Consider the following 20,122-nt stretch of genomic DNA (forward strand, 5'->3'; position numbering starts at 1 on the left):
ACTCTACATTTTGCATTGCTAACAATTCCCAGGTGATGCTGAGGACCAGTACAATTCTTGAGAATACTTTAAGGATTCAGAAAATAACTTAGAAATGCTCTGGATCTAATTTCCCCATATTTTCAAGGTATTATTTTTATGCCTAAAGAGTATACTTATAAACATGGATATTAGTAAATAATAACTCCAATACCAATTTTTCAAAGGCAATAACACAAAAGCACACTATGTCCACAGTTCATGTCTCCCCCAGAGCAAGCCATGTCTCCTATCCCTGAACAAAGTATCTAGATTTGAGTATGTGTCACTTCTGAAGAAAGATAACTACAGAGAGAAGTAAATTACCACATTTCTTACCAAAAGTCTGAAAAAGAGTTTATTAGCAATTTTCCATCTCTAATACAAAATCAATTCAACAAAGAGATTCTCAGATGATATTAATATGAGGTCTGAAGGTCCTTATGCATAGTCAACTTAGATGACAAAAAGTTCTCCACTTAAGTAAAATAACATTAGTCTGCAGAAAATAATCATAATTTATATGACAATAACAATTCCAATTATAAAATTTACTTCACAAATCTTTCTTTTTTGGACCATTCTGCTATAAATCTAAAACAGCAGGCAAGCATTATTATTTTTCATACTGCGAAGATAAAACAGTGAGGTTAAAGGTCTTATCAGAAGCCAGAAAGTTAGTTAGCTACATATCCTGCCTGAGAATGCTTCCATTACAATAAGCATTCCTTGTAGCCGTCTTGACAGAGACAGAATGCTATCTCTATGACACAGAAAACACACTCTAACTAGACATGATAAAAAATCCAGCTGAGAACAGAACCTTCTATAAAAACTGACAATAAAAAGTATGCCTCACATCATGTGGGAAAATTTCAGACTAGAAAAGATCAAGAATTCAAGATGGACAATTAAGTCAACAGATTCAATGGACTGTCTGTCTTCTCTCAACCCCCTCCCCCACTTTGGACACTAGAATGATTTTATGACTTTGATGAACCACCTAGGACCAGAAAATACCTTCTCTAACATTACTATTATTCTTCATGGACTTTTACTTCATTTTATCTTACATTTTCATGAACAGTCTTTTCTTTTACCCTTTAATCTAAACTTGACACACCAAATGAAGGCATCTTAAGTGAACTCATTGCCATCTCAGTCAAGTTTCTATCCATATATCTGTTTTCTCCACCTCACACTTCCGTGTGAAAGGAATTACAACTTTTCTTTGACATTTCCCCTCTTAACTCTATTTGTAGTACACTTGCAACATTCTACCCATGTCCATGGATTAAAACATTATTCTAACCATGTTATATTGACTCAAAATCTAAATCTCCAGCTCTGAGCAGATAAAATCTGAGCTACTGAATAAAATCCATTAATCAAAAAGTCAAAAGGCTGTAAGGGCCGGATTTAAAAATAACACATAAATACTATTACTGAAAAAAATGATCAGTGGTAATGTAACTGTTTGTTTATAGATTTTAAACTGAATATTTAATAATATGCTAATACTGTTTATAAACCACTATAACAAAAAGATGTGTACTTCCATTATCCAGTTTACATATGCCTCAAAAAAGATAAAAAAGAAAACTCTAGACATATGAATGTCTATAAATTTAAAAAACATTGTTGAAATTTGGCTGGCTTTACCATCCTAATGGCAGTCTTTCCTAAAAATCAAAAAAAGAAAGCTAAAGAAATAAATTTACAACTAACTAGAATTATTCTTGGTCAAACATCAAGGATACTAGAACCATGTGACATGAGGTTACAATCAAAGAGAAATTCATTAATCAGAAAGTTTAAAAGGTAGAAAGAAAGCAATATTTGCAATGCACAATGCAACCAGCTTAGGTTCAATCTGAATCTTAGATAGGTATGTGTCACTGTGATTTTTAAATACTTGTCAATGTAAACAAAATATTCAGGAATGAAAGTATATAAAATTATCAAGTATTAGATTTATTCATACATTCTAATGAATCATATAATATATACTGGGATATCTGAGGAAAAGACCGATTGACTCTGTAATCCCAAAAGGTCATAATAGCCGGGTGTGGTGGTACACGCTTATAATCCCAGTACTTGGGAGGCTGAGACAGGAGGATTGCACAGGTTTGAAGCCAGCCTCAGCCACTTAGTGAGGCTCTCAACAACTTAGTGAGACCCTGTTTCCAAATAAAGTATAAAATAGGTCTGGGAGTATAGCCCAGATGTAGAAAAGCCCCTGGGTTCCACCCCCAGTACCATACACAAAAACAAAGGTCATAATATTAAATGTCAGAGTCAAGATTTAAAAACTCACCCAATATGAATACTCTCTTATTGTTTTTATTCATCCATGATTAAATCTACTTGGATTTTGTTAAAGTCCATAAATTAAAATCTAAAAGAATTCTAGATTTACCTAGTTTTAGCTATGGAAGTTATTGTGAATCTTATAGACTTCTGTGCTTTAGAATGTGAATTCAGGAAAAAAAATACTCAGTTAAATTGCAATCTAAGATGAAAATTCCTATGGGCAAATGAACCACACAAAAAATCATTTTACTTAACAGTTTTGAATGTGCTAAAGTGTTATGCAAACAAACCTACTTGAGATATTCCTAGAATTAAAAAACCACATTTGCTGTGATACTAAGACTTCTGTAAATTACTTGGCATACTACTCTACAGTTCTGTGTAATTCAAAAATTATAGCAAAGTATATGAAATTATAAAATATCCATGAATGAAAGCAGAGATGTACAAATCCATTAGACTTTATGAAACATCAGTCCTTAAGAGTGCTTTATTATTTAACTCATTCTTATTACTCATTCAAGCTTATTCTTGGCAATAAATATATTTTCAAGAATCATGTCCTGGTTTAAAGAGATATCAAAACAAGACTGAAAGTCAGCCAAATGCATAAGCTGAAGATGAATAAACACAATAGCTCTTTCAAAGCCCAATGAACTGAGAATGCACAATGCCAGAGTCTGCAAAAGGAAGACCAAGAAAAAGAGCACTTGTGATTTATTTAAAATAAAGTCTACAAAGACCCACAATAAACAATAAGTTCAAAAAATGCTAGATCATATCTAACTTCATATTTAACATTACCTGGAATAAGTAAGACTCACATTTAATAAGTAAACTGTCATTTGTATTTGTTTGGTTAAACCCAGAAGCATTCTTTCTCTCACATATACTCCTATACTCTCAGTCTTTCACTCTTTTTTTTTAAACAAGGTCTTGCTAGGTTGTTGAATCTCACTTTATTGCTGTGGTTGTCCTTGAACCTACAATTCTCCTGACTCAGCCTCTTAAATATTGGGATTATAGGCATGTACCACCATGCCCATTTCATCTATATTTTTAGATTTCATGAACTAAAAAATAACTATACTTTATAAAATTGGGATTATATCAAGCCCACTGAATCAAAACTCTGATGTTTCCCTATAGTACATGGTTTTGAAAATAACCAGAAAATCAATTCCTTTGACAGTTGCAAACATAGGACTTTGGAATTAGAAACTCAGACCTGCCAGCCATACTTAATGGTAGTAAAAAGAAAAATAAACCTTAAGAATTAGTACTTGCTTAAATTTCTCTGCGAATAAAGGGGTAGACTGGTCAATAAATCCAACATCTATTGTTTGACAACTGTAAGTGACACCATATAGAAGGAAACAATTCTTTCTCTTAATATTAACTAATTTCAAGTGATAAATTGCAATCACTCAATCCTAGTCTCTATAAACTACTATTGATCACATTCATTAAGTTATTTAAGTTTTTAAAATACTTTCCATTTCAGAAATAATGAGATAACTGAGCTTAGTAGCTAAACAGTATCAAATAAACTGCTTCAAACTTCAAAAAATGATTAAGATCTGCTCAGGTATGTGGTAGTTATATTTTAGAATCTTTCAATTAATTACAAATGAGTAAATATGACCGCTACACTTACAATTTAAACACTGCTTTTCAGACAGCCATAGCAATATAATCACAGCTCCAAAATTTAAGAAGATCCATCCAAGTTGGATTGTTTAAACTTGCAATAAATAGGTGTATTTTCTTGGAAAAATATCTATTGTTATAGTAAAACTTGAGTTTCCTTTTTATAACAAGATTGTATGATTACTCGTTTATATTGTTCTTTCCGCAGGAATCTACACACCCCCTGTTTGCATCCTGTTATTCATTTTGAGCTTCCCTTCTCTTTGCCATACTGTTTCCCTAACAGTGTGTGTGGGGGGGAGGGGGGTCTAACTGTGCACAAAAATCCTAAGCACTGCATGCTCCAAGTCTCCTAGCTTGCATTTAGCATTTATTCAGTTCTTAAGGGTTATCTTCCAAATTTTGTTCTCTATGTATTCTGGTTGTCTAGAGAAGACTTTGGGATCATTTTGTTTTTCATAAAATTTTCTCCCTTACCTTCCATCTAACTCTATATTCCTGTATTGAACAACTGAAGGTACTACTTAGGATATATACACAGCACTGAAACCCAAGCAAACACATTTATAGTCTTCCTAAAATTATATATGTTTAGATTTTTCCTTCTGAAGGCAAAACAAATAATTTTTTAAACTATTTAAGGATAACCAAAGCCAGGCTCTGTGGTAGACTCTGTTGCAAGTTTGTTAAAATATCAATTCCTAGGTTTTACATAAAATGTATTAAATCAATATATAAGAAGCATGCCCTACAATGTGCATTTTGATAAGCTTTCCAGGTAAATCTTACACACACTGGTGTCTGGAACCACTAACTAAATGTACTTGATGAGGGAATGACACAAATAGGCAACGATATCCTACTATCAAATACACCAAATTAGAATAAAAAGAAACTAAGGAAGAGATGGAAAATACTTTTAAATATGTAGGAACTTCATGATAAGCCCAGTTACACTATAACATTCTTTATAAGGTAGATTTTGGATATCTCCTTTATTGTGGCATTCAATAACATGACACATATCTAATCATCCATATATGTTAGTTCATGTGTATATGTTTATATACACACATATATAATACTCACACAAAATATGTGTGCATATTTGTGTTTTCACACACGTATTTATCTGACTCGAGGATAGTAATTATGTTAGTAATTAAGTGTTGCACTGGTTATATAAGCAACTTCATTCTGTTCCATTATTTCTATAAGTAGGGAAGAATCTACATTTTTTTTTCTCCTTTAAACATATATAGTTGGGTTCCCCTTTATGAAGGATTGGGAAATGGAAGAGTAAATTGACTCAAGTCAATAAATCTTTATCAAAGGACTATAGCCACCCATCTAAGTAAGATTATTTAAGCTTACAATAAAGATGCAATTTCTTTCTTTCTTTCTTTCTTTTTTTTCATGGTACTGGGGATGGAACCCAGGGGCTTTCTACTTCAAGGCTGCAATTCCAGACCTATTTTATATTTTATTTGGAAACAGGGTGTCATTAAGTTGCTGAGAGCCTCACTAAGTAGCTGAGGCTGGCTTCACACTTGTACGATTCTCCAGTCTCAGCCTCTCAAGTACTAGGCATTCAAGCATGTGCCACCACGCCCGGCTAAAAATGTAATTTCTTGGAAAAATATTTATCGTGAAAGTGAAACTTGAATTCCCTCTCTAATAAGATTGTATGATTACTCATTACTTGAATAGAAACTTTTTATCTAAGGGTGAAGATGATATATTATATGCCACTGAATCCCCTCCCCATAGTCAAGCAGGGAGCATAACGAGTGAAGAAATGCTAATGTTCAGAAGAGAATTCCACGTTGCTGGGTGTGGGCTCCAGGTTACACTCTACAGCAGTGATTTCAAAACCTCACTATACAAATAGCTCCACGGCCTGTTTAGGATTCCCTAGGTCAGTGGTGAGGCCCTAAAGGATGATGATGATGCTTGAATGGGGACTATACTCATTAAACTAGATCTAAGGGAAAGTCTTCAGAGCACTGCTATATAAGAGTTTCTAGACAAGAGAAGTAATTAAGATACAGTCAGAAAAACACAATATAAGAAACCCAGTTACTTGAGTTCTAGTTTTAACTCTATCAAAAAAGACTATATAGCACATAACTCACACTCATAGATACATCACTGTGTACTGCATAAGCCATCTCCAAAATGAAGAGTTTGGTAAGATGAAACTTAAAAATTACAGATGCTTCATACAGATAAGAGAAAATTATGAAACTTAACAAATATATAACCTTCCCTAGAATCTCTCCTCTCAAATCAGTGTATAATGCATAGACCACTGTGTTATACTACTACATGGCTTTTGTCCAAAAGAAAAAGCATACAAGCAAGCAAACAAATGAAAAGATGCCCAGACTAAACACATCAAATGATGTAAACATATCTAAATGAAAACTGTTTTGCAATATTCTAAATGTGAATTACAAATTCAAGTATCTGCAAATATGTTGTCTGAGTGGCTAGTGACTGAGACCAGCACTGTCAGCATCATCTGAGAGCTTGCTGGGAACAGTCTCTGGCCACGCCCACACCCACTCAATTAGAATGCATGTGAACAAAATCCCCAGGTGACTGCAAATAAGCTGAAGTTTATGCAGCACTGATGTAGGCCATGGGGACTTTTACCAGTAATTCCTTTGCTATGGTTTAATATATTACATTTTAACAAGACCATTTCCTTAAGAAAAATCTAGTTTTGAGCAGGGCGTGGTGGTACATGCATGTAATCCCAGCATTTGGGAGGCTGAGACAGGAGGATCTGGCTTCCTGACCAACCTCAGATACTTAGTTTTGCAACTCAATGGTTCTATTTCAAATAAAGAATAAAAAAATAGGGCTGGGGGTGTAGATCTGAGGTAGAATGCCCCTTAGTTCAATCCCCAGTACCCAAAACAAACAAAAGTCTAGTTTTAATTAATGAAGATATAAGTGAAACATTAAGCAATTATTTCGTGTGCAAAAAATGAGATATTATTTTCAACCAAAAACTTCCACTTAAAATACTCTATGATGATGAAATGCTGTATGACTAAAAGGTTACACATATCACCACGCACTGAGCTCAAAAGCCCAGCCTTCACAGTGGAGTAACAGGTACAGGATATACCTGGGTGGACAAAGTCAAATAGTTTGTCACTGGCACAGTGGAGAATGAAACCCAATTCTGTTGACTCCCATACTTAAGAACTCTTTCAATCAAAGAAAAAAACTTTACTTATTTTTTTTTGCGGTAACCATACATTAATATAAAGAATTAGAAGTATTTTGAAAGGATAAAAGAAATGACATAACCATAAGAAAAGAAAATCCAGCCCTCATCTATCCCAGTACTAATGGGTGTTCTTTTCTTGCCATATGTGCTTATGTTTGTATCACTTTGAATCACACTGTGACATGTAACTACAATGCACTAATAAAAGTATAAAAAACTGAATTAGAAGAACCTAAATTAAACATATGTAATTAGAGAATAACTTCTAAATATATGCTTTTCAAATAGTGATAGTATATATCATTTCAGTGGCTCCGAATGAAGAATAAAACTGAAAAACTGATTTTAGGAATTATTAGAAATTTGTTCTTGTCACTTAAATTTGACTATATAGTAATAAACAAGATTTTTTCACATACTGCTAATTTTTATAGTTATCAACACCAAAAAAGCTATACTTAATGTAAGTATTTTGTAAGTTACTGTAAGAAAAGCAAACCCTGCTATCATACCATCAAAGAAACTCTTGGCTCTCAGGTAACTGACACTGAGCCTGAGGACCGAAAGTTTGTCCAACTTATTAATAACATCTTGTGGGAAAGGCAGCAGGCTAGCCAAGCGGTCCAACTCTGTGTTAAGTCGGTCTCTGTGTCTCTTGGAAGGATTTGACTTGATTCCTTCAGCCGGGATTGGCTTTACTCTGAAAAACAAAATACCATAAAAATCCTTAAAAAGCAGAAAGTAAACACTTATACTGCCTTATAACAGCTCCCAAATATTTCTCTAGTATTACAAACTTTAAAAACCGACTTATATAAATCTTTCCCAAATCTTCCTTTCATGTCTTAATTAAGAAAAACAAGAGAATGGAATAAAATTCATGATGTTTTATTAAAAAGCTAATGAAATAATCATAAGTAAATGCTATATATATATATATATACACATACATATATATACATACATACATACATACATACATACATACATAAACACACATATATTTGTGATACTAAGGAGGGAACCCAGGGGCATTCTACATTTTAGCTACACCCTCAGCCCTATTTTTTATTCTTTATTTTGAAACAGGGTCTCACTAGGTTAAGAGGGCCTCACTAGTTAGAGGGGGATGGCTGTGAAGCTGTGATCCTCCTGTCTCAGCCTCCCGAGTACTGGTTTTACAGGCACATGCCACCACGCCCAGCTTGCAAAATATATTTTATAAAAATTCTCCCATATACTTCATACATATGCAATGTACTAAGTCCCAGTTGACAAGTCAACTAGGATTCATTTCTCCTGCAACCAGAGTCATTATTAAAGAACAAAGAATAAATCTAGAGTAAAATATGTGAAAATCATACTTTTTTTGCTATCTTCTACAAAAGGCATCTCAGCATCATTTATATTGTAGATAAGCAAAAAAAAATTAAGAATTTATCTTTATCTTCCTCAGCTTCCTATAATTACTTATATACTTTCATCCCATTAGTAATAATTCCCAAGCTCTCCTCATATTCGAGAATGAGCCTTCAGCCATCTAAGATGATCCTCAGATATTAAAATAAGAATAAATTTGGACTTATATTTGTTGAATGACAAATGTTAGAGGTTAACTGATTATTTTTGTTGTGGTAACCCTTGCTTTCATTACTGTTTAGCAATGCTACTTGTTAGAAGAAATAATTTATGTAGAATTATGATGAAAATTAAATATAGAATTTTAATGTTTATTACACTGTCCCTAAGAAGTAATTTTAAGCACTTTATTTCTATATTTCTCTATTATTCTCTTAAGAAAGAATAACTAATTCTTTAGTTATTCTTATAACTAATAGTAAAGTGGTATACAGATAAAAGTCAGTATTTTCTCTAGACTGTACCATTGCATATTTAGTAGAAACTGGTACCTGTTTCTCTGGTTATTTTCTCCTACTATGCTGCACTGATAATGAAATTCAAGTCACACCTTATTACTGCATTTCTCCAACTAGCCAACAGAATTTCAACCTCCGCTTATAAAGCTTGTCCATCTCATTATACAATTCTCTACTGTTTAATTCATAACTTGTTAACAAATACCTATTCATATCTATCATGTCCTAGACAGCCTAGGAAATACTCTCTTACATATTCAAAAAGTATTATGGGAGCTAAGTAAAAGGAGAAACTACTTGAAAAATATTTTAAAGGTAGTACCTGGGATGGGTCCTAAAAGATGAAGAAGGTTTCCTGAGGAGGCAGAGCTGGGGGATGAGGCACTAGGAGAAGTTTCCTGTCTTAAGTGTGAAGCACAGGTGGAAAGAGAAAAAAAGAAGGCTGGGGCCACATTCTTCAACACACAGTGAGCAAATACCTCTGTGCCGGGTATGGAACACGTAGCAGTAAACGAAACATACAAAAGCTCCTATTCTCACAGAACTAACATTCCAGGTGGAGGACAGAAATAAACATATAGCTTTTCCAGCTAGGGCATGTTAAAAAAACAAAGTGAAATATGGAGTGAAGGTGGTATGGGTTCTGATAGCCAAGGAAAGTCTTTGGTGTGATGTTCTAGTACAGACATGTATGAAATGAAGGAGGGAGCCATCTAATGTACAAATGTTCAAAATGGAGGAAACAGCAAGCCTTCTCAAAGGCACCGTAGCAAACTAGACTTTGGTATCTCGAATTTCTCTTCAGCTTTGAGCTGGGGTCCTGTATTTTACCAAGTTGACCTTGGTGATAGATAACATAAAAAGAAGGACAGGGTTCACTAATGTTAGAATTCTACCATCAGATTTCTTTTCTTCCTTCCTTCCTTCCTTCCTTCCTTTCTTTCCTTTCTTTGTACTGGGGTTCCTGGTGAAACCCTCTAACTTGGGCTACACTCCCAGACCTATTTTATACTTTTTTTTTTTTTTAATTTGGAAACAGGGTCTCTTAAGCCAGCGCGGCTCGCTTCAATCCTACGCGATCCTCCTGTCTCCGCCTCCCAAGTGTGGGGATTACAATCGTGCGCCACCGCACCCAGGTTCATCAGAACTTTCTAACATACAAGTCTGACCATGTTCCTCCTCTGATTAAAACCTTCTGGTATCTCTGGATTGTCTATGTTCCATAACTCAACATACAAAACCTTTCAGGACCTTTCTAACCTCTCCCCTATGCCTTGGGCTTGGGCTGCCTTTTTCTCTAGACAAAGTCTTCCTTGCCCATTATACCCCAAAGCTAAGAAATTTATTATAATTTAAACATATACTTTGGTGGTTTCAGGAAAACTCCTAATTCTGTCTCCTTCAAATCTCCACTCAAGAATTGACCTGCCTTATAACGGATTACTCTGCTCCATGTTTCTGTGTATCTTATATAGATATTTTGTACAACCATTAAATTAAGAAATATTCTTACAAATAACTACATAAATTGCAAATGTATATACAATCCAATCCTGCACTCTTGTTGGCTTTCCAGTAATGATTCTGAAATACTGAGAAGAGAGTAACACAAACATTAAAGAAGACAGACTGATAAGGTACAGAGGGAAATAACCAGCAACTTAAAAGTCCTCCTCCATGTGGCACTACTGCCTATCGAGGGCGGGCTTTTTGTAGTACTCAACCCTGTAACAGATTCCAAGGCTATTTCTTTACACAATATAAAACTCTCCATATCTCTAATGTATTATCATGTTCCTTATGGAATATTTAGCATGCCACTGGATTTCCAAATGTTAAGTGTTAAGTAACCTAATTGTATATACTTGTTTGTTGCTCTTATTTCTGTGTAAAATAATCACTTTTGCATCCTCGGTGCCGAGTGTAACACTCGATACAGTGTAGACTCTCAATTCATGATTTCTGGTCAGAAGTGTTTGGAAAAGAAATGATCAGAGCCTGGCCAAAGGCAGTAATTGACGATGAGGGTGGTAATAAAGGACAGGCTTGAAGAGAGGCTTAAGTCAGACTCAAATAAAAACCATGCTGACTCCATATGGAAAGTAACAGGAGGAAAGCATGACTGAAGAGAGGTTGCAATGACTCTGGGATTTATAGCTTAAAAACACAACTACAGAGTTGGGTGTGGTGCAGCGCACCTGTGACCTCAGTACTTGGGAGGCTAAGATAGGAGGATTGCAGGTCTGAGGCCTGCATGCAGTAAGTTACTGAGACCCTATTTCAAAAGTAAAATTAAAATAAGGCTGTGGATGTAACTTGGAGGTTGACTGCCCCTAGGGTCAGCTGAAGTTCCCAATGGGAGATATGATACCAAATAAAGAGAAAAGATGCTTGAGTGACAGGACCATTAAGGTACAAGGTTGAGGAAGGTACAGGTAGGAGTGTGTATGCTATCAGTTATCACCGAGGTGGGATATCAGACAGACAAGAAAATAACTAGGATAGTGTAACTGACAGCCACAGAAGAAAGTCACATTTACAGAGAAATTAAATACATCTGGGCTGAGAAATTCTCACTGGACACAGCAATTCAGACTAAGTGTGTGTGTGTGTGTGTGTGTGTGTGTGTGTGTGTGTGTGTTGTATTTTTATTTATTTATTTTGGTGCTAGGGGTTGAATCCAGGGAGCTTATGTCTCTAAGCTACACCCCCAGCTCTTTTTATTTTTTGAAACGGTGTCTAAGTTGCAGAGGCTGTCCTTAAACTTGCAATTCTCCTTTCTCAGCCTCCCAAATACTGGAATTACAAGCATGTGCCTCCACAATTGGCTGCATTTGAAGCTTTTAAACTATCAGATCGTTAAAGCTAAAGTAATATTTTGTGAAAATATTTCAGATATACTCATATGTATGAACAATGCACAGAATAATTACAAATAGAGGATACTAACTTACTTAAATTATACTTACTTTTACTTTTATATTGTTTTCACTATACATGAAAATAAAAAAGGCTACATTTTAATTATAGTTGAACATCCCTATAAAATTAGATTTGGGAGATGTGGAGTTCAGACATCTCCTGAAATAGGCCATAAGATATCAGTGAGGCAAAGAAGCAACTTACTATTGTTTTTTTAAAATCTTAACCTCAAAAATCCTGCCCCAACCTGTCAACCAAAATTGTTGTGAAATCAAGGCTCTTTCTGACTCCATGCCATGGTTCCATTTTAGAAACCGTGCACAAAGAAAACCACTGGTGGTAACAGGTCCAATAGTGTGCCAATGCCACTCTGACTGCTTTATTTATAGCCTTTTAGCATCCCAACCTAAAATGTCTGTTAGCCATCATTTGTACCTGATGCTTGAAGCAAAGTAGAAAAAAAACAACAATTTAATTTGGCCATAAATTAATGTAGCTGTAAATATTCTATATAATATCTATCATAAAACCAGAAAATGATATGCAAAGATACAGTTTCAGTAATCCTATATAACTAAATTGACGTTTCCTTTCTTTTTTTCTTTTGTGGTAATGTGAATTGGACCTAGGGGCTCTATGTTATTTTATTACTTTGAAACAGGGTCTCACTAAGTTGCAGAGGGCCTCACTAAATTGTTGAGGCTGGCCTTGAACCTGTGATCCTCCTATTTAAGCCTCTCAAGTACTGGGGTTACTGGTATGAGCCACCACACCTGGCTAAAGTGACATTTTGTAAAAAGAGATGACCTCCTAAGAGTACTGATCTTGCTCTATTAGCTCTCTCCTCTGGATGATTCAATCTATTCCCACTGCATCCGCCTATCTACCAATAATTACAAATATCTTTATTTGCAATCCCTGAACCTGAATGTTTCTATTTAGATTTCCTATAACTTGGGTGCTCCCTTTTTAGTGCATACTATACTCTCCCTTGACCAGCAAGGGAATGCTGAGTGTTTCTCAATTCAATCCCTCTAAATTTTTTTTTTTTTTTTTATGATCCTGGGTACTGAACCCAGGTGTGTTCTACCTCTGAACTATACCCCCAGCCCTATTTTAATATTTTTTTAAATGAAACAGGGTCTCACTAAGTTGCAGAGAGCCTCGGCTAAGTTGCCGAGGCTAGCCTAGAACCTGTGATCCTCCAGTCTCAACCTCCCAAATAATGGGTTTACAGGTGTGTGCCACAATACTCAGGTAAAGCCCACCTCTTCATAATTTTTCACTTCCTCTACTCAGTTTCAGAACATACTTACTTGTCTGAATGAGGATTTTGAATGTTTAAAATCACAAATTATGTGCTTAGTATAATATTACAGAGGTGATGTATGTCATAAATATGGTCAAATTTCATTATTAGGCTCAGTATAGGTAGGTATTTTACTTCCCTGTATGAAGCAAAATACAACCAACAACAACAAAAAAAGACAAAAAATCAAAATAGACAAATAAATAAGCCAACAAACACTCTCAAAATCTGTAAGAACTTCTGAGAATTCTGGTTGGAAGCCACTTTAAGCAAGTCGGAATTCTCCTACCACTGTCCTGTCGGCTGTTTTCCATCTGTTATGGAGTCTTTGGTCCCTGTTTGCTATATGTAAGGAGAGACCATGAGGTATAAGCAGCACAGTTTCTGTAACAATACATTAGCAATATAAACCACAAAAATTAAATATGCCCTAGAAGGCACTATTCTTTCCACAATTAAAAAAATATTATGAATGTCCTCTTTTTTTCCTTTTCTATGCGTATGTGCTTTTTAAAAAGTGTTATCCCTTGAATCTATATAAATATTATACCACACTTACTACAATATGAATAGAAAAATTTTAAGTGGTGAACAACTGTTAAATTAGTACATCTCAAATACCTAATATGTACATGGTGCTAGGAAGCTGTGAAGCTACATGACAAAAGAAAGACAACCCTGTCTTTAAAGCGCTTACTTTTTCTACTAGGAAGAAAAGCCTTCTGTAACAAAACACATCAAGCATAAGATAGTATTCCTGAGTAACAGAGGTGAGAAGAGTGATGCTTCAGATGCTGAGATAAAGATGTGTGTATCTAAAACGGGTCTTAAACAGAAGCAGGAAACTTCCAGTTTCATAATGGGAGAATATATAGCTTTCTACAACTACCTTGTTCTTCAGAAAATCATGCTGAAATAAGACAAGGACAAGAACACAAACCCTGTCTCCAATCAGCCTATGAGACAGCTAAACCTAGATGTAAATAAATATGAAGATGGAAAACAGGAAGCAAAGAAGTTAGCAAAGGCCTGGAACTAGAAGGAAAATGTAACCGTAGCATACTGCTTAGCTCAGCAATCAAAAGTGCATTGTCAAAAATAATAAAATATTGAAAATAAATTTAATTCAAAATTGTGAGGATGGCGAGAGGAGAAGGTTGACAGACGAAGGAGTGATAAAATTATTAACTGCCACAACGATATGTCAAAGGATAATGCCTTAACATGCCAAATTTGAGAGCACGATGTGTTTGTGTACGTAATGAATATATTTAAAATGTGTGTGCATTATTTTATAGGAATACACTTTTAAAGAATATTTCAGTTAAGAAATATAAAAGAACAAATTTAACTAAACGAAATGAGAAAGAACACATTCAAAGGTAAAGAACACTCCTCCAGTAGAAAATCTGCAAACCCATATATTTCTACTACCACACATAAATACAATCCTAACATATAAGTTCAATTACTTCTCTGTCTTCTTTTACCTGTGAAGTTAACAGTATTTCTTAAGCAAAAAAGAAAAGATAGAGTCAGGTCCATAGACTGCCAATAAAAATATAATTAGCAATTTTTTAACATAATGTGACACTATGAGTGTATAATATTTGGTTCACTCTTAAAATTATATGCTTACCTTTCTAGCCCAAAATTCCAATTACAGGAATTCTTTCAAAAGACATGAATAATTTGCATACAAATCTACATATCTCAAGGGTGTTCTGTGAAATGCTAGTTAAAATACTGAAAGGTTGGAAGTAAACACAATTTCCTCTCAAATGGATAAGTGAAATGAATTATGGAATAGAATAGTATGTAGCAATTAAAAACAATGCTTTTAGCTGGGCATGGTGGTACACGCTTGTAACCCTAGCATTTGGTAGGCTAAGACAGGAGGATCACGGTTCAAGGCCAGCCTCAGCTACTTAGTGAGGACCTTGAAACTCAGTGAGAGCCTGTTTCAAAATAAAGAATAAAAAAATAGGTCTGGGGATGTCACTTGGAGGTAGAATGCCCCTGGGCTCCATCCTCAGTACTGCAAAAAAAAAAAAAAAAAAGCTTTTAAGGGAATAGGAATAGGTAGGTAGCAAATCAGTAGGAGAGGAAGAAAAGACTCTACAGGGGAATGAATATAAGCACAAGATGGGCAATACAAATTATGAATGGGAAATGGTAGATGATGTATTTCAGTCACAATACTATTTAAGGAGAAAGAATGAACAGCAGGATATCCTGACAAGATGGCTATACCATATGCATCGCAGATCTTGTTCACCTAGAAAGTGCTGTGAAGCTGGTAAGAACGCCTTTGGAACCAAGAGGCCTGGGTGAAAAACTCAGGTTTTTCATTGTACCATCTGACCAATTTTCAATCTGAACCTCAGGTCCCTATGTAGAAAACTTGAACAATACCTTTTCCTTAGCACTACTATAAAGTAAATGGAGCATGTAAAACATCGTGCTTAGTGTTTGAGTCAAAGTGAGTGCTAATACAATGTTTGTTACATTAAGCCGCTATGCCAAAAATTTTTTAAAAATTAAAAAGCATGGAAATATTAAGGTACTGATGTCAAAGAACTGCTTAATTTCTAATTTCTTTAACTAATAGTTGAATAAGCATGTGGTATGTAAGTTCATTCACCAGTGAAGTGGCACGTTTTTAACTGTATCTGTAATTGAGAACATAATCATATACTGCCTCTTACTGTTTCATGGGAGAATTGATTGTTCTGTGAAAATATAAGCTAAAGCTATCTAAAGAAAGGAGCTTATGTTTCCATCTCATCTGTGTCTTTAGCAGTCTTCAATTTATAAAATGCTTTTTTTTCGGTTAGTTTTCTATGATACTGAGAGTGTAGGAGCAGACTGTCCTACTTTATTCATCAGAGACTTGACAACAGTGAGGAAATTAGCCTTCATTTACTTTACATTCAGTGCTCTTGATTTTAGGTTTCCTCTTTTTGCCATTTAATGTTACTTATAAAAACATATTGAGGTATTTCATAGCTACAATTTGCAAGAGCATATCTATAACTATAATATATAAGATCTCTAGTTAAAGCTGTCTGAGAGAACAATGAAGATGGAGGAATAGGTAAATAGCAGAGACAACCTATATTTTATTTCAGATGCTATTTAGAAAATGGTATCATACTACATCTATAAGAAACATTTAATGAAACATTTAATTATATAATATAAAATTCAGTTATTTATATGAATGAGGTTCATGATGTTTAAAGGGAATGAAATGAAATTTAACAAGAAAAGCAAGACAGACAACAACTTATGTTAATATCAGTATGTTAATAGAGTCAAATATTTCCTCACTATGAATTTTAACAGAGGACTGCCTGATGCTCAAAAGTAATTTTCAGTCCTGACATCCCATGATGGCTGGCTTAATCACGACAACTGATGGTGTCATCTTAAAGTATAGATGCCATTTATTCAACACCAACTTTTTGCCACCACTCAGAACTAACTTCTTAGAAATATGACAAATTGAAATCATATTAAATCTTTTTCTGTATTTCTAAAACTTTAAAACACATTCAATTATTATGAGTGATTCTTCTTAATTTTGTAGCAGTTTTTTCAACTCTCTTCATGAGACAAAGTAACTAAACAAATACATAGAAACACTTTCATCTCCAAAATGAATAAAAGAACAGGATTTAAATAAGAATGTTTGTTCTTTTTTTGATCAGGTTTACTAAACTTGGGACAGCATTCTAAGAGTTATAATAGATTTATTCCTAACCTTATCTTTGAAATTTTCTTCTTGAAGGGTAGGAACATGGATTAGATGTAAAGTTGCTTCAGTTTATTTCTTAACTTTCATTACTCCAAAAAGAATGGAAACATCTATTCATAATCTATACAGGATACTTTAGTGGAATTAAATGTAACATTTAAAATGTATTGCCTACTAATAAAGATAATTTCCAATATGAGGCCTGCCACTAGAGGGAGTTTATTTTGCTTAATAAATTCAACTGAAGATTGAAAGAGCGTCAAGTTAAAATTATGTCACTTATTTTATTTCAAATTTTTATGAAATTTTATATTTAATATCAATATTTTAACAGTTCTATAATTATGCTATCGTACATTTTCTCTGGGTATAAAATGAAATAGCTATAACTTAAAGGGTTGTCAAAGTTAAGTAGATCTGGATGGCATTTTCAGCTCATACAATATCTTTCCCAATGAGCCACAAAAGAGTAATTTAACTCAAAATTATATGAAATTTACTATTAAGTTTAATTGCTTCATTCTTAGAGTAAACTTGGATTAACTGCATTTTTTATTCAGTTAAAAATAACTTACTGGGTATCCCTTTCACCTGATAATGTAAATGCCAGCACTAGTCATTTCTTATAGAACAAATGCTCAGTAAACATCAGATAAACATCTACAATAACTAAATAAAATAAAATTCAGATTAATAAGGAATTACTAAAAGGTATGAAGTACAAATATATTGGCTAGAAGCCAAAAATATTAAACTTTTTAATGAATATAAATGTCATTTACATCTGTGTACAAAGCAATGTATGTCCCTTTATAACATTATTAAAGCTTAACATCTTAAAAACCCATCAGGGCTTCAAATGATATAGATATATAGATAGATATCCCATGATCCTGTGTTACAAATTATGCTAAATAATTTGGTTAGTAAATACATGGAACAAGCATTGGAGGAAAGCCTCTTAATTTTAACCAGCAAAACAAAGCCAAATTAGACAACCGTTTTAATACACAAAGCCATTCTACAAATATAAAAAGTATTGCATACCAATGTCTCAGAACTGCCAAAACAGGAGGTTGCTGACTCAGCAATATATCTGTGGAACTGTACCATATTTTAACTTCCAAATTTTAATGTCTATTTATAGATAATCATCTTTAACTAATGTCAATTTATAAGTCTAGATCGGAAAACCTATGATAATTGAAATTCTCAAAGTAAATTAAAATTATAGAATAATAAAACTCTTAAACTAGCCACTAGAAATACAGTATAAATCTCGAGCTATTATTTTTCTGGGTTCAAAAGTAGTGACAGTTAAGTCAAATTTTAAATAAAATGAGTATTTCCGATCCCTCTGAGTAAATGTTTAAGTGTTGTTAAAATTGATAAGAAATTGAAAATGCTGATGAAAAAAAGAAACAATAACAAAATAACACATCAATACAGCTAGCTCACAAAAGGATATGTCTTTTTCTGAAAAAAAAAAAAAGCTTTAAGTATCTGCCATCTCACACAAATATTGCGCCCAAACAAACAAAACGTCCAAGTTTGTAATGACAGTGTTAGAATTAACACATTTCTGAAAAGGGGGAAGAAGGAATTACAGGCAGATAGTAAGAATAAAAACTTCTCTCTCCGTAAATCAAGTTCTGAAACTTTTATCTTAACGACCCTAAAACCACTCCAAAAGAAGAAAGCTTCCCAAAAGGTGTTTAAGAATCGGAACCCTCCACTCTGCCTGCCCACTGCACACTCCTGTCTCTTCCCATCACTCTACACCTCACAGATACGGTCACTACGAAAATGCTGCCTAATAAGTAAACAACACCACGCAACCAAAAGCCAATGTCTAAAGGACAATAACAACAACCAAAAGCAAACCTTCAGAGGCACTTGGCGCCTTCCTTCAAGACTGCACGTGTTTAGTTCTTGAAAACATCCCACCCTACCAAGCTTTCTTACCAATTATAGGAATTAAAACTGTCCTCTAATCTAACCCATGGGGAAATTTAGACCGGAGAGATGTCAAGACAGGTTTCTGCTAACGAATCCAGGAGACCCACAAGGCACTAAAGAGTTGTCGAAAAATTAGGATCAAAAAAGAGAGAACGGAGTTGCAATTATGAGAAGGTGCCCTGGTGCCCCGAGGTGCATTTTTTTTTTTTTTTTTTTTAATGGAAACGGGAGGATCGCGGTCCTCGGCTCTCGGTGGCCTTCACCTCTGGACCGAGGGCCGAGCGGGCGGGCGGGGACCTAATCCCGGCTCGCGGGGATTTGGGGGCGGGGTGGGCGCCGCGGACACTCACGCTTTCTGTACCGGCTTCCGCCGCTTGCGGCTGGCATAGGTGATGTTGGCGCCGGCGCTGCTCATGGTGCCCAGCTGCGCTCAGCCCCGCGCCCGCACGGACGGCCCGGCCTCCGGGGCTCGGACGCCAGGTGCGCGGCCAGGTGCGCGGCGGCCGGGCGCCGGGAGCCGGGCGGGACGCGAGCGAGCGCGAGGCGCAGGTGCCGTCCACGCCCCGGGCGGCCGAGGTGCGGCGGGGAGGAGGAGCCCGGGCCGCGGGAGCCGGCCTGGGGCTGCCGCGCCCGCGGAGGGAGGCGCCGCGCCGCTCCCGGGCTTCCCGGTGCCCCGAGCGTCCCGCCCGCCGCCAGCCCCGGGGCCACCGGCTCCCGTCCGGCGGCAAGCCTGCTCGCGGTGTGAGCCCGCAGCCCCCGACACGCTCCCGGGACCGGGCGTCGAGCGGACGCCCCCGACGCTGCCTCCCGCCGCCACGCACACCGGTCGAATAGCAGAAGCGTCCCGGACCCTCGCCAGCCGCGCCCCGCCCCGCCCCGAGCCACCGAGGCCACGCCCACCGGGTCGGGCCACGCCCACCACATCTCCCTGGAGAGCCACGCCTCCACCGAACACGTGATGACGTAGGACGTAAGGACGCCATCTTCGTGAGGTCGGGGGAGGGTGTCTAGGTGAGTTTAAGAGCTGGGCTAGAGGTGTGGCACAGGTTATGCCTAGGCAGAGTTCT

General features: G+C 36.0%; 1 protein-coding gene across 1 annotated transcript in view; it reads right to left on the bottom strand.

Annotated features, from left to right (window-relative positions):
* AHR (aryl hydrocarbon receptor) overlaps window positions 1-19,470 on the bottom strand; it is a gene marked incomplete at both ends in the record, with an annotated part of 38,500 nt that extends 19,030 nt beyond the window's left edge. The window contains 2 exons of the mRNA XM_080700944.1: window positions 7,741-7,928; window positions 19,406-19,470. Coding sequence (XP_080557070.1) covers window positions 7,741-7,928; window positions 19,406-19,470 — 253 coding nt within the window. The remainder of the gene's footprint in view (window positions 1-7,740; window positions 7,929-19,405) is intronic.
* Between the last annotated feature and the right edge of the window lie 652 nt (window positions 19,471-20,122).

Source organism: Muscardinus avellanarius (assembly GCF_963383645.1).
Source record: "Muscardinus avellanarius genome assembly, chromosome: 9".
In the NCBI taxonomy this organism is placed as follows: domain Eukaryota; kingdom Metazoa; phylum Chordata; class Mammalia; order Rodentia; family Gliridae; genus Muscardinus; species Muscardinus avellanarius.